Source organism: Quercus lobata, chromosome 4 (assembly GCF_001633185.2).
Source record: "Quercus lobata isolate SW786 chromosome 4, ValleyOak3.0 Primary Assembly, whole genome shotgun sequence".
Lineage (NCBI taxonomy): Eukaryota > Viridiplantae > Streptophyta > Magnoliopsida > Fagales > Fagaceae > Quercus > Quercus lobata.
This window is the reverse complement of record NC_044907.1, coordinates 23,402,115-23,416,131: the sequence shown is the minus strand read 5'-3', so window position 1 is coordinate 23,416,131 and position 14,017 is coordinate 23,402,115. Positions and strand designations below refer to the sequence as shown.

The 14,017-nt window shown below is 31.9% G+C and overlaps 1 protein-coding gene across 1 annotated transcript; it reads left to right on the top strand.

Moving 5' to 3' along the window:
- Positions 1–2,979: 2,979 nt before the first annotated feature.
- LOC115984863 lies at positions 2,980–12,609 on the top strand. Its single transcript, XM_031107859.1, has 8 exons — positions 2,980–3,114; positions 7,194–7,286; positions 9,959–10,045; positions 10,639–10,836; positions 11,247–11,411; positions 11,730–11,786; positions 11,951–12,097; positions 12,241–12,609. The coding sequence occupies exons 1-8, from the start codon at positions 2,980–2,982 to the stop codon at positions 12,607–12,609; spliced, it is 1,251 nt and encodes a 416-aa protein (XP_030963719.1).
- Positions 12,610–14,017: the final 1,408 nt, after the last annotated feature.

The following is a 14,017-nucleotide window of genomic DNA, read 5'->3' as shown; positions in this document are numbered from 1 at the left end:
TCATGAGTGATTTCACTATTGCTTCTTCTCTATCTCCACCGGCGTCCGAGGATGTGAATAATGATGGCTCTAGCAGTGAGGATGCTAATGAGGATGATGGTGCTAGCTCGCCCAATGATGATGAAATGTCTACTTGACGTACTTGCCCTTTGTCACTCGTGACCAAAAGGGGGAGTAGTTTTGAGATGAGAGTAGTCATACTCATAGGGGAAGGGTTAGTATAGGAGATTTTGTGATAGGGGGAGTGTCTATATGAGGGATGTAGTGAGGATTCTTGTATCCTTTCTTTTCTTTCTATTTTAGATACATTATTTCCTTGTATATTGGTCTTGTGACCATTTGACATACATTCTACTTATATTTGGTATATATATATTGATGTATGTTATTTCATCTATCTCTCCATGAGTTGTTTCTTTTCTCTCTTTATGCATACGCTTCTTATTTATTCTATGCAATCTATTATTTCTATTTCACACTAAGATGTCGTAATGAATTTTGTTTAAAGTGTTTCAGAAATACAGGTTGTCAAAGTCTTCTTGCCATAAACTCTCTTCTTGCAAAGTTTTTCAAGAGTTTGTGTTAGAATAGATTTTATTGTATTCAACAAGTGAATATGAGTTGAGCGATTTATGACTTCTCTCATATGTTCATTTGTTTGTTGTGGTTTTGTCATGGATTTCCAAAGGGGGAGATTGTTAGGACATATGTGATTCAATGTTAGGAACATATGTCAATATTTTATGTAATTGGCTAATCCTTTGACAAAATGCACTTTACTTGTAATTGGGTAGATCTATGATGTGTTTAATACTTCAAGGAATAAGGTTTCAAGTTCAAGTGTTAAAGCCATGCAAGTCTGTCCAAAAAACAAGTGAGAAAGTGCTAGATTTAAAGCTCGAGAGCTAACATCTATTGAGGTTTAAAAGCTGTTTCTCCAAGGTTGAAGGTAGAATTCACAATATCCATGAGTTTAGCATAGAACTCATCAAAGGTCTCATCCTCCTCCATCCTTATTTCTTCAAAGCTACTAGTCAGTCTTTGATGCTTCACAGTCTTTACTGCCTTCGTACCTTCATAGTTGGTCTCAAGAATAGTCCATGCTTCCTTGGCAATTTCTGTGGATGATATTCTCTTAAATTCCTCATTGGTCACCCCACAAAACAAAGCATTCAAGGCCCTACTATTGAAATTTGCCACATTGATTGTTGCTTCATCCTAATCCACTGGCGCTTCCTTTGGCTTAATCCAGCCAATTTCAATAGGTTGCCATACCTGTTCACCTAGAGCCTGCAAAAAAACTTTCATACGAACTTTCCAATACACATAATTAGTGCCATCAAATAAAGGAGGAATCAAAAGAGATTGTCCATGATCCATGACAACAAGGGTCAAGGATCACATTCAGGAAATTAATCCAATCAGAGTGTACCCGTTCTGATACCATTTGTTGGGAAATTTAGACCCCGATTGATAAAATTAACAAGTTTTAAATCCAAATTGTTAATTAGATTTATTATGAATAAACCTTGTTGAAACAAACTAACATCAATATCATGTCAAAATCATGCAGCGGAAAAATAAATAAGACAAGATATAATGACCTAGGAAAACCAATGAAACAAACTAATTTCACAGTAAAAAAACTGGGGGGAAACCTTCCCAAAAAGCAATTCACTATAGTAAAGAGAAGTTTCAGATCTAGTACAAAACCTTTGTCCCTAGACTCTACAATCCTCGTAGATGAACTTATAGCAGAAACCTTCTATCGCTTTAGAACCTCTGAACTCTTCAATATATGAACGCCACCATTTTTGCACGAATCCCAGTACATGACTAACAAATGATGCACGGCTCCCAGTACGTGACTAACACACCAACTTGAAGAAGATATTGGCTGCAAAATTCTTCACTTCATTAACAATGAAGATCAAGAAGCACTTGGTTACAAAATCCTAAGGCACAAAGACGCAATAGCTTCTTTCAGAGAGAATAAGGTCTCGGTCACCTTTTGCATGTGTTCTCCTTGTATTCTCTTATGTGACGGACTCTAAAATAAGCCTTATATATGTTTAGAGTTGTGAGAAAAGAAACCCTACACAAATACATAAGCATGGGCTGAAAATCAGATCTAGAAATCTGAATTTCGTAAAACTCGATAGATAGCTATCTATCGAGACCTATTGCGAGCTATCGAGTAGCTATCAAGGGGACATAAATTTCCTCGATTGATCAACCTAGCTATCAAGAGGTATCGAGATTGCGATAAAAAGAAGCTGAAGAGCTCGATAAATAGCCTAGCTGTCGAGAGGTGTCAAGCAGCTATCGAGCTTTAAAAAATCAGCACTTCTTCACTTGTTTCTTAGACAGATTTGTATGGCTTCAATACTAGATTTAAACTCTTGTTCCTTGAAGTATTATATACATCCTAGATCTACCCAATTACAAGTAAAGTGTGTTTTGTCAAAGGATTAGTGAATTACATAAATATTGACATATGTTCCTAACATTGAATCACATATGTCCTAAAAATATTTAGTATAATTCAGTTTTTGTCATTTCTAAAAAATAAAGGTAGGATATTTAACCCAAGGTGAGATTTTATTCTCAATTTTCTTCATTTTAAACCCTAAAACCTGTACCTTTGATGGTTTCCAGACCTTTCCCTTCCTTTTAAAAGACACAGTTCTTGCTTTCACTCTTTACTTGTAGTCTTTGTCCTTCCAACCGTAACATCATAACTGTAATGTCTCAAGTCTAGCCTTTTTTAGTATAAACCTGTGACTATGATTTTTTTTATTTTTTATTTTTATTGCTTTTTCTCTATAGTTTTGATTATAAATACATTTCTTCTATAGTTTTGCAAGGTTGCTAAAGCTTTTAGGCTTGGCAGCTCTTTGCTCTGTGTATACAGCGTCTACTCTCTCGCTTTTGCTTTGTTCTCTTGGCTGTCTCTCTCTGTTGTTTTGTGTTATAACCATGTCAGTGTATGGTGGGGTGGATGTGAAGAGAGCATTTATAGGAGAAAGTTGCAATAGAATTGTGAAATTTTCATGGGCACGTGATTTTCTCACCTTTGGTGCCCAAAATTCTGCCACTATATTCTCCCCCAAGGTTTTTTTTCCCTTTTAACTCACACCCTTCTAATTTTCATTATTAAATACCCATCTTTTTACATATCATCTGCGTCTTTCTTTCTTTCTTTCTTTTTTAATTTTTAATTTTGTGTTGTTTTCTAGTTTGGAAGACCACATAGATTTTAACATTTATTTTTCCTTTTGGGATGTTTTTTACAAAGCCGAATTGCACCCAATGGCTCCTAATTAACAAATTTGGATTTAAATGTATATTTTTGGTTTTATTTTTGAAGGCCTACTTTTAGTTTTGGTTTGGCATAAACTTGAAACAAATGCCATAAATATCACCACGCAGATTTTAACATTTATTTTTCCTTTTGTGTTGTCTTTTACAAAGCCATTGTGAACTACACCCAGTGGCTCCTAATTAACAAATTTGGATTTAAATGTATATTTTTTATTTATTTTTTTTAATTTGAAGGCCTACCTTTAGTTTTGGATTGGCATAAACTTGAAACAAATGCCATAATTATTTGGATTTATGGCTTTTGTATTCTTAATGTTCGAATAAAACCATATAGTACCATTTAAACATGTTTCACATAAGCTTTTGAGGTCTCAAGTCATGTTGTATTTATATATAGCAAAAGATAGTACCATTTTCCACCTTAGCATAATTAGTACTGGTATTTTATTTATAACTTGGATATATTGAATTTTTTTTGTGTGTCTAATCTCTTTTTTTTTTTATTTCTAAATTTCATGTTGAAGAGCAATGGAATACTTATTTTCATGAAGATTATAGATATATTGGATTTTTTATCATTCAATAGTTAGGGTGGAGTTATTATGAAATTTATTGACATTAAGAGTGTTTGGTTTTAAATTGTAAATCTTGGTAGAATTGGTATAATTTGGTGTTATACTTGATACTAATTAGGTGAAAAATTAAGTAGCCTGAAGTTTGAAGAAGTTGAGAAAAGAGAAGAGCCTAAGATAGGGAGGAAATAGATTCTTGAAAAGCACGGGATAAAGCTTGAAGATGTAAGCACAATTGTATATTTATTCTATTTACTAGTTCTTTTGTAATACTTATTAAACCAAATGTAAGAGTACATTATGATTATTGTAATATATTACTTCATAATATTTGTATTTATCTCATTTTTAATGATCTTATGTGTAATATTTTGATAGTTTCATCACAACTACATGTTTCATGTTATATTGGAGCCAATATAGCTTTCTATAGTTGTAATTAGAGAAATGTTTAAATTTGAACATGTTAACATTTGACTTAAAACAATCCCATGCATCGCACGAGTTTGCGGCTAGTATAATAGTAAATCAATCCATCTTTCCCGTTTTCATTTGGTCAATATTAATACTATTTAACATGCTTGGTTAGTGCTAAGGGCCTTAATTGGCTTTCCATAATTGTGTAACGAGACCTTATAAACAAATAAGAGATTAAATTCTGTAAGGACATGGTGTAAGACCCAAGTTTTATCCCTCCAATTCCAACATGTCATATCATCATGTTACATACTAAAGAATAGGCATAACCACACTCAATGAATTCTATTACCCATTTGAGAATCCAATTTTAATTGTGAGTTTATTGAGATGTTATTATGTGTGATAGGATCTATTGAATTTTAAGTGAAAAGCTATTGTGTCAATTTCTTATTGGATGGTGTAAAACATGAGTTTTACTTTTATACCTCATCCTTACTAAATTCAGACTCAATAAATAAATAAATAAACTTGGTTGGAGTTTCCAATAGAGATGAAAATGTGAAGATAAAATAAAATAAAAGATCAATCCATCTTTCCCTCCTAGCATTTCCAACGAAGATGTGTCCTAGATTCAAATTCTCTCTCCTCTAATTATTGAGTAATAAAAAAAATGAGGGCATTATAGATAGTTGCAAATAGTAAATTAATCCATCCTTTTTCTTTTCAATTGATAAATATTAAAAATACTTAACATGCTCAGCATTGTTGGCTTTCCATAGAAAGACCTTATAAAATAAATTAAAAAATAAAAATTTGTTGGTGTTACAAAATTTCAACGTGATGGTGGGATATTCATTTTAGGAAGAGTATTGTCCCATCAAGCTTGAACTTTACTGGGGAGGAGCACTGTTATTGTTGTTAGGGTCATATTTTATATGTAATTAGCTAATCTTTTAACAAAACGCACTTGTACTTGGGTAGATCTAAGTTGGGATAAATGTATCAAGGAGCATGTTGTTCAAACATATCAAGTGGTATCATTAAAGACATGAATGTTGATCCAAGAAACAAGTGAAAAAAGACCGTTTCATTAAGTTTCAACACAAGCTCAATAGATCCTACTATTGAAGATTAATGGAGAAGCTTGACACAAACTCAATCTATCGAGAACTACAATTTCAGAAATTTCAGATCTAAAAATCGGCCTATGATAACTTGAATGATTAGAGTTTCTCTTCTCACAACCTTAGTCATATATAAGACTTATTTTAAAAGTCATCAAGTACAGAAACATAGACTTAGAACTTATATACTTTGTGAGACGCTACTGCATTTGTACGCCTTAGGGTTTTGTAACCAAGTGCTTCCTTATCTTCATTGTTTATGAAGTGAAGAAATTTGTAACCAATAACAATCAATTAAGTTGCTGGAATTAGTCATGTACTAGGATCCGTGCAAAGAAGTTAGTCACAGATTGGAGATTTGTGTAACAAAGAAAAGAAGATTGCTACAAGATCAACTCCAATTCGGTATTGGAGCAAAGGTTCAACTATAAGCTGGTATTTTGTAAATAGGCCAGGATAGTGGTAAGATTCCTCATACTTGTAATTACTTAATTATTGATTAGTAGATTCTTTGGAATAGTGACCTTAAATTCACCCGGTGGAGTTTTTGCCTTGCGGGAGGTTTTACCAATTTGTCAACAAATCACTATGTTAATTTATTTTCCGCTGCACTTAGTTTATTTGGTAATTTGTTAGTGTCTCTATGATTTGCATGTAATTTGAACTAATTAATTAACTTGGGTAATTGAATTAATTAACCAGGGTCAATCTATTTTAACCCAAGAGTTGGTGTTTCCAATAAAGATGGTTAGATGAAGATAATAATAATAAAAGATCAATCCATCTTTTCCTCCTGCGTTTCCAACGGAGATGTGTTCAGGATTCAAATTTTCTCTCCTTCAACTATCGAGTTATTAAAAAAAAAAAAAAATGAGGGTATTGTAGATAGTTGCAAATAGTAAGTCAATCAATCTTTTTCTTTTTTTAATATGATAAATATTAAGAAAAATTACACTTTACCACTCAAAACTATATATCTAATTACATTTTGCACCCTAAAATTTTTGAATGCATATTTTGCATCCTAAACTATGATCATTGTAACATTTTGCACCCCGACATCAAGTTTGCGATTAACTTGGATGGATAAATATGGCACAATGTGTATAGACCTAATTGCCAATTCCTTAAAAACAAAAGATGAATTACACTTTATCACCATAAACTATACTCCTAATTACACTTTGCACTCTCAATTTTGAATTTTCATCCAAGTTAACAATAAACATAACATTGGGATGCAAAATGAAACAATTATTATTATTTAGGGTGCAAAACGTACATTCAAAAAGTTCAAAGTGCAACGTGTAAATATTAACACTATTTAATATGCTTGGCTGGTATCAAGAGTGTCGTTGTCTTTCCATAACAAGACCTTACAAAATAAGAATAAAAATTGGTTGGCATTTCCAACAAAGATGGTAATGTGAAGATAAAAAAAAAAAAAATTTAAAAAAAAGATTAGTCCATATTTTTCTCCTAATGTTTTCACTAGAGACATCTAAAATTCAAATTTGCTCCTCTCCCAACTATTTATAATAATAATAATAATTAAATAAATAAAACAAACTTAGTTGCTTTCCATAATGAGACCTTAATTATACTTATCTTCAACTCACCATCACTTGTATATAAATAGCCCCCAAGAATACTAACCCAATATATATGCTTACATCCAATCAGTAAGGCAATGGATTTTGAAAGAATGATCTTAATTGTAGTTTTGTGTTTGTGTTTGACAAGTATCTATCAGGTGAATGGAACCCGAATTATATCCAGAGAAGAAGAATTGGAGTTAGAAAGACAACTAAAGCTCATAAACAAACCTCCAGTTAAAAGCATTCAGGTTTTAGACTAACTCGAACTCATGTTTGTTTTGAATCTTTATATAGTGTAATACTGTAATACTTCAAGCATATTCGGTGCAATGATATTTAAACATTCCATTTAGAAATTATACGTTCTTCTTATTGTTAATATCAATTGATTGTTCATTTGAGTAAGATCTAATGCTCTAGAGTATTGAGATTAAGAGTCTGTTTGGTTGGGGATGAAACATGGAGGACAGAAAATAAAGGAGTGAAAACAAATTTTATGAGTGTTTGGTTGAAGAAAATGAGAGAATTGAAAATTGGTGAGGCCTGGGTATTTTCTCTCCTGGCCCACCAAAATTTTATCTCTCTAATTTGGGGAGAAAATAGAGGGGAGAAGAATAATTGCAATCAAGGACTAAACTATCTTCTTTTCCTCCTTTTACTGGTCTATTCATAGCTTCTTCTCTTCTTCTTCTTCTTCTTCTTCTTTTATTTTTTTTATGCCTTCCTGGGCATGATTGACGTGATTGACTTGTTAGTTGCTTCTTTCTTCTTCTTTTTGCTTTCCTTTTTTATTTTGTGTTCCTAGGTGTGGACTTGTTTGCCTTTTTTTTTTTGTCTTCTTCTTTATTTGGTGTGATATAGCATATAGGTTGTTGTGGGTGCTTTTTTTTCTTTTCTTTTTTTTTTTTTTTTCTCTTCTTCAACATGATTTTTTTGGCATGATTTTTCTTTTTTAATAAATTTGGGTAATTGTCTTTTTTTGTCACTTTTTTTTATTTTAACTGGACATTATCTTTAACAAGGGCATATGTGTAAAATTATATATATATATATAAATAAAATAAATAAATAAAGCTTTTTTTTTTCATCCTTCCATTTTTCCACCCCCAACCAAACACAAATGAGGGAATTAAAATCTCTTTAATCTGCCTACTTTTCTATCCATTCCTCATTTTCTATCCCCCCACATTTCCACTCCTCCAACTAAACGGACCCTATATTTTATTCTCCAATTCTCTCATAAAAGAAGAATTTTAGTTTGATTTCCACTCTCCTCTTTATCAAAAGGGGAAAAAAGATAGAAAGACAAAAAAAAAAAAAAAAAAAAAAATCAAAAGACTTTGATTAAGTTATGAGATTAATTAACAACATTGATTTAATTGGAAGAACTAAGACTTAATGAAACGAGTGAATTTATATTTAATTTTGACTAAATTATGCGTTTGACTCCTTAAAATTTGTGGGTTTTTTTTTGGTTCCTTATATTTTAAGGTTTTTCATCTTGGTCCTCTTTGAGTTCTTTTATCTTAAATTTTATAATGATAAGATTTGCTTCAAGGGGGAAAAAAAGGTAACTCAGTGATAAATATTTGACACGGCATAAATCATAAATTCTTTTAACTTTTAATTATTGAAAGTTTAATAACACCTTATCTAAGAGCACAATTTTTAAATAATTAGTGATAACTGTGGGCTCAACCTAGAAATGTGGAGAAATTATTCTTTCCTAAGGATTGAATCATCCCTCCTCTCATAGAAAGTCCCACACCTCTTAGCTTGAGCGAGACCCTGTTCCAACAGTTCGATGGGCTTTATACTCGTCCAGTGGTCCACCATATTCCTTGCTGCCAAGAACACATTGGTGGGCTCAGTAAGGATCCATTCAGCCTAAGCTCAGCGCTATTGAAACCAAATAAACCAAATATAGGCAAAGAAATAATCCTCCTTAGTCCCTACCACAAATATGGTAGAAAACATTTTTGACCACGTCTTGAAGCTAATGCGAGTTTTGTTGGCAGAATAGACTTGCAAGCCCTCCAAATTTGCACCTTTATCTATTCGAGAATCTGAGACCTTGGAATACTAAATATCTTCCCACAATCCTTGCTTTTTGCATTTATCTTAACATTCATCTTGGTGGGGTTGGAGATCAATGTTGAGTGAAAGCCAAATGATAGGCTGATCAAATTTTTTTAGTTGTGAACTAGTGATACTCTCCGCACATGGACAAGGTATTTTTCTTTGGAATACACAACTTATTCGAGTTTTTAGGCCGTAAAACCATTCTTCCTCCACAATCTAGTATTTAGATAGTGCAGTGCATGATTTCAAGACATCTTGTCATATGCCTTAGCTTGCTCATATCGATCGAGTACTAATAGCAAGTGATCCGAACATGTGCCTCAATGAAGCCCTCTTCTGGGTGTTAATTGCACCAGGTATGTGGATGTTGGATTCCCATGGAACACGTGATGTCTTCTAGATGAGTCTCCCAAAGTTACTTGAAAGCTTCCATTTTAGCCATGTCACCTTTGAGAAGGATTATGGAACTAGTAAGTGTATGATGAAGTACCTTAATTGAATAGCAACAAACTCATATAAAATGAAATTACAGTCCATATATTTAGTTCTTGGGGAAACCCAACCCTAATCCTTCTCAAATGTCATACTCGCACTTGTTATTTGAAGGCTTTTTTAATAATAATAATAATAATAATAATTAATTTAACTACCATATATCTTTGTAGTGTCTTCTCAATCATCTGTCTTCACGATCGCAATTCACAATCATCATATTTTTTAGACACTGTCTAAATCATGAAAGTGTTATTACTATTATTTTTTAATTTCATATATAACATGTTATAAAACTTGTTTTCATTCTATAATAGAACTTGTTTTCTCTTTTTTGAATTTGTAGACAGAGTTTGGACATATTGTTGATTGCATTGATATTAATAAACAATTGGCTTTTGACCATCCTTTGTTGAAAGATCACAAGATCCAGGTACTTAAGCGGAGGTTGGAACTATTTATTCCTTTATCTGTACGACTGTGTCAATAAACAATTTTTTTTTCCCAATTGCTCCAGAAATTCTAGTAGTTTGTACTTTTTGAACTGAAAAGTATCGTAATGATTACTATGTCTGCCATGCCTCATCATTTTAACAAATTCCAATTTGACTAGGGCTTATTATTTAAAGGATTAATTAATCAAATCAATCATGTAAAAAAAAATTATTCTTAATCAGAATTTGATTAAAGGCTACATTCTAACTAGAGCAAGAGATGGAAAAATTCAGTTTCCTTAACTATGCAATTATATATCATGACTTATGAATCAATCACTTTTGTATGTTTATACACTTACATTAGTTTAGGTAAGTAAGTGTAATAACAGTCTGACTCCAAAGGTTTAGGAATAAAAATTTGTTGTTGTTGTTGTTTTTTTTTTTTAAAGAGTGGATAGTGGTGGAAGAGGAAGTAGGGTTTGAATGACGAGCATGTGAGATACTACAAAGAATGTCATTACTACAGAGCTATCACTTATTATAATTATTATTATTATTGTTTTTGTTGTTTGAACTTTTGCTTCTTCAGGAAAGACCTCATTTTTCAAAAAGAATAACAAAGAATGTAGTACTCTCGCGAAATAGACCTTCAAAGATTGGTTTACAACAAGATGCTTGTCCGTCAGGAACCGTTCCTATTCGCAGAACAACAAAAGCAGACCTCATAGCAATTAGGTCAATGTCAAATAACATTTATCCTCAAACAACAAAAGTTCCCAATACGCATGTAAGTTCTTTATTATATATTTTGGAATGTAGGACGTAATCATAGCATACTTGGTATCATAATACATCACACAAGTATTATTTTCCCACAAATATAACGATAACCTCATAATAATTTTTGTAAAAATGGCCATTCAAACCTCTACATTTAAAGTTGGATTAGCTAATTAACCAAGTTTGAATCAAACAAAACTTGACTCTATATATTTGTGATCCTTAAACCTAATATTTTGAATATTTAATTATATAAATTTAAGCAAATTTGTCAAAATATGCATAATTATTTATTATTTAGAACAATGACGGTTAATATGGTAGCCAAATTTAGAGCTAAGTTCTAGCTTTTTAATGGGGGGAAAAATATGTAATGGTGGATCCCATCAAATTGATCTTATTTGTTGGGTTTTACAGAATGCAGTTATCAAAATGCGAACCACTGAAAATCACGGTTACATTGGCGTTAAAGGAAACATCAATGTCTATAATCCTGTAGTTAAGGAGGGAAGCAGCTATGCCAGAATGTATGTCATGAAAGGCACAGACGAAAAGTTGAATTCTATCACAACAGGATGGATGGTAATTTAAATTTATACTTATTTTGTTGATATTCACAATTTCACACCCTAATCTTTGATGATTGATATAACTATCCAATCATGAATTTGCAATAAACGATTGCCATTTTCAACGAAGAAAAAAGGGGTCGTTTTCTTTGATGAATAAAATGTCATTCATATTGGTTATAAAAGTTCAAGTTCTAATATCCATGGGTACAAAATGAGAGAAATGAATTAGTAAAGAAACGGCTATTAGAAGATTGATAATCAAATACAAATGGACCAGCATAACAGATTTTCCATAAGAATAATGTTTTTTACTCCTTGATTCAAACAGGTTTCTCCAGGTACATACAAGGGTACTCCGTATTCTTATTTCTTTACATATTGGACGGTATGATTCTATTCCATCGTTTTCACACATTTATAATTTATTATCTAACTTTTTTCTTGTGGTGTATGTTTGTTTCTTGTTTGCTAGTTTTTCAATCCATTAAATTCTTATATACTATAAGTTCTTTTGAAAATTATACGTAACAACTCCTTTGAAAATTACAGACTGATGGTGCTCAAAAGACAGGCTGCTTCAACATTCGTTGCCCAGGTTTTGTGCAAGTTGACAAAAGAGTTTATCTTGGGTCAGCAATAAGTAATGTATCCATTCCTAATGGTCCTCAATTTGAGATTGGACTCTCTATTTCAAAGGTAATCTATCGTTAATTAAACTGCATATTATTTTATTTTGTTATATTAACATTCTATGTATATTAAATTTTGAAACAAAGTTTGAAAAAGGTGCTTAGAGTTTTGTGACTTTAATCATATACTCTTGTTGTTTTATGCGACAGGAGAAAGATGGCAATTGGTGGATAACAAAAGATGAAATTAATATTGGATATTTTCCAGCAGCAATATTTAATAATTTAACTGAAGCCGAAACTGTTGGTTGGGGAGGGCTCGCTGTTAGTCTCCCAAATGGAATTAGCCCACCCATGGGATCCGGAATATTTCCAGATGACAATTATAGCCATACAAGTCAATTTAGAGCGATCCAGTATAGAGATAGTTCCGGAGTACTAGATGGACCTCATGAAAATACTTACGATACAATCATTGATAGCCCTAATTGCTATCTCATAGATTTTCATGGATATGTGGGTGAGTTCGAGGGATACACCTTCGGGTTTGGTGGACCTGGTGGAGATTGTGGCATTTAAAATATATTGTGGGCTGCACTTTTCATTTGGACGGGGCTAGTTTCCATCTCTTCCCTAGTGCCACATGTTGTTGAGGCTATGGGTCGAGATGGCTCTAGGCCTAGTTCTTTTGATGGTAATCGTGTTCTTTTCAGTAATTCAATAAAATAAAGTACTTATTCAGCACACACACAAAAAAAATTCTTGCAAAATAAATCGGAAATTTATTCCTTCAGCTATGACCATTCATGTCAATGACCTTGATTTGTCCTTCCATACTTAATATCATTAAATTTGATTATGTTTTTGTGTTAAGTTATTCTCACATACAACCAAATCTTTTAAGTTTCCCTCAAGTACAATCTTTACTTCAATAAATAGCATTTTGTGGATATGGGTTCACTCTGTTATTATTAATAATATTAATGCATACAAACATATTAGCACTATAAAAATAAAATAAAAAAATGCACACGAACAATGCTTGAGATAAAAGCAACCGACCATATTCTAATTATTATTGTAGCTTATTGGAAGAAAAAAAGATTAGTCACTTGATCAAAATATGGTATTAAAAATAGAACCATTAAAAGAAATAGAAAGATGATGGGTTCATGGTTTTAAGGTTGGACAAGGGTTTAATTGGAGAGACCAAAATTTGATGACATAATAATTATTTTAACTAGTTGCTAACAAAAAGTTTAACATAAATTTAATACACATATACTCATTATAATTAATAAAAAAAATTATCTGTTATAAAAAATGAAAAGCAACTTTCTTAAGAACTTAAAATGCAATATAGAGAAAATATTCCCAAAATATTAGAAACTGATAATTATTTCCCAAAACTATTTTTTTTTTTAAATTCAAATTTTCTCTCCCTAAATCCAATAAAAATCACATATTTATAAATTTATTTTAATAGGACCCAAAAAAATCAAAACCTAACCAAATAATAAAAAATAAATAAAGGTAAAATATCATTTTTGTCCCTAAATTATCACAAAAGTTCGCTTTTCGTCCTTGAACTTTCAAAAGTTCTGTTTTTGTCCCTAAAATTTGCAAAACATTCTAATTTTCATCCTTCTATCTGTTTCCATTAATTTTTGTCTTACATGGCTTGACAAAGTGCTAATGTGGCATCTGATTTGAACTGAATTATTTTATTTAAATAAATATGGACATGTGGCAAAGACTCATTCGAACACGTGAGAACTTTTTTTTAAATACCAAAATTACCCTTCACTCCCTCCATCTATAAAATCCTCATTTTCTATGAATCCCCCACAACAACAACCCAATCGGCAACCAAAATCAGCAAAATAGCTTCAATGTCCTAGATTGATCTCTCCCTTATAAGGTAAAATTTGTTTATTTGTTGCTTTATAGCTTTATTGGAATGCATGGATTTATTAGGGTTGTTGTG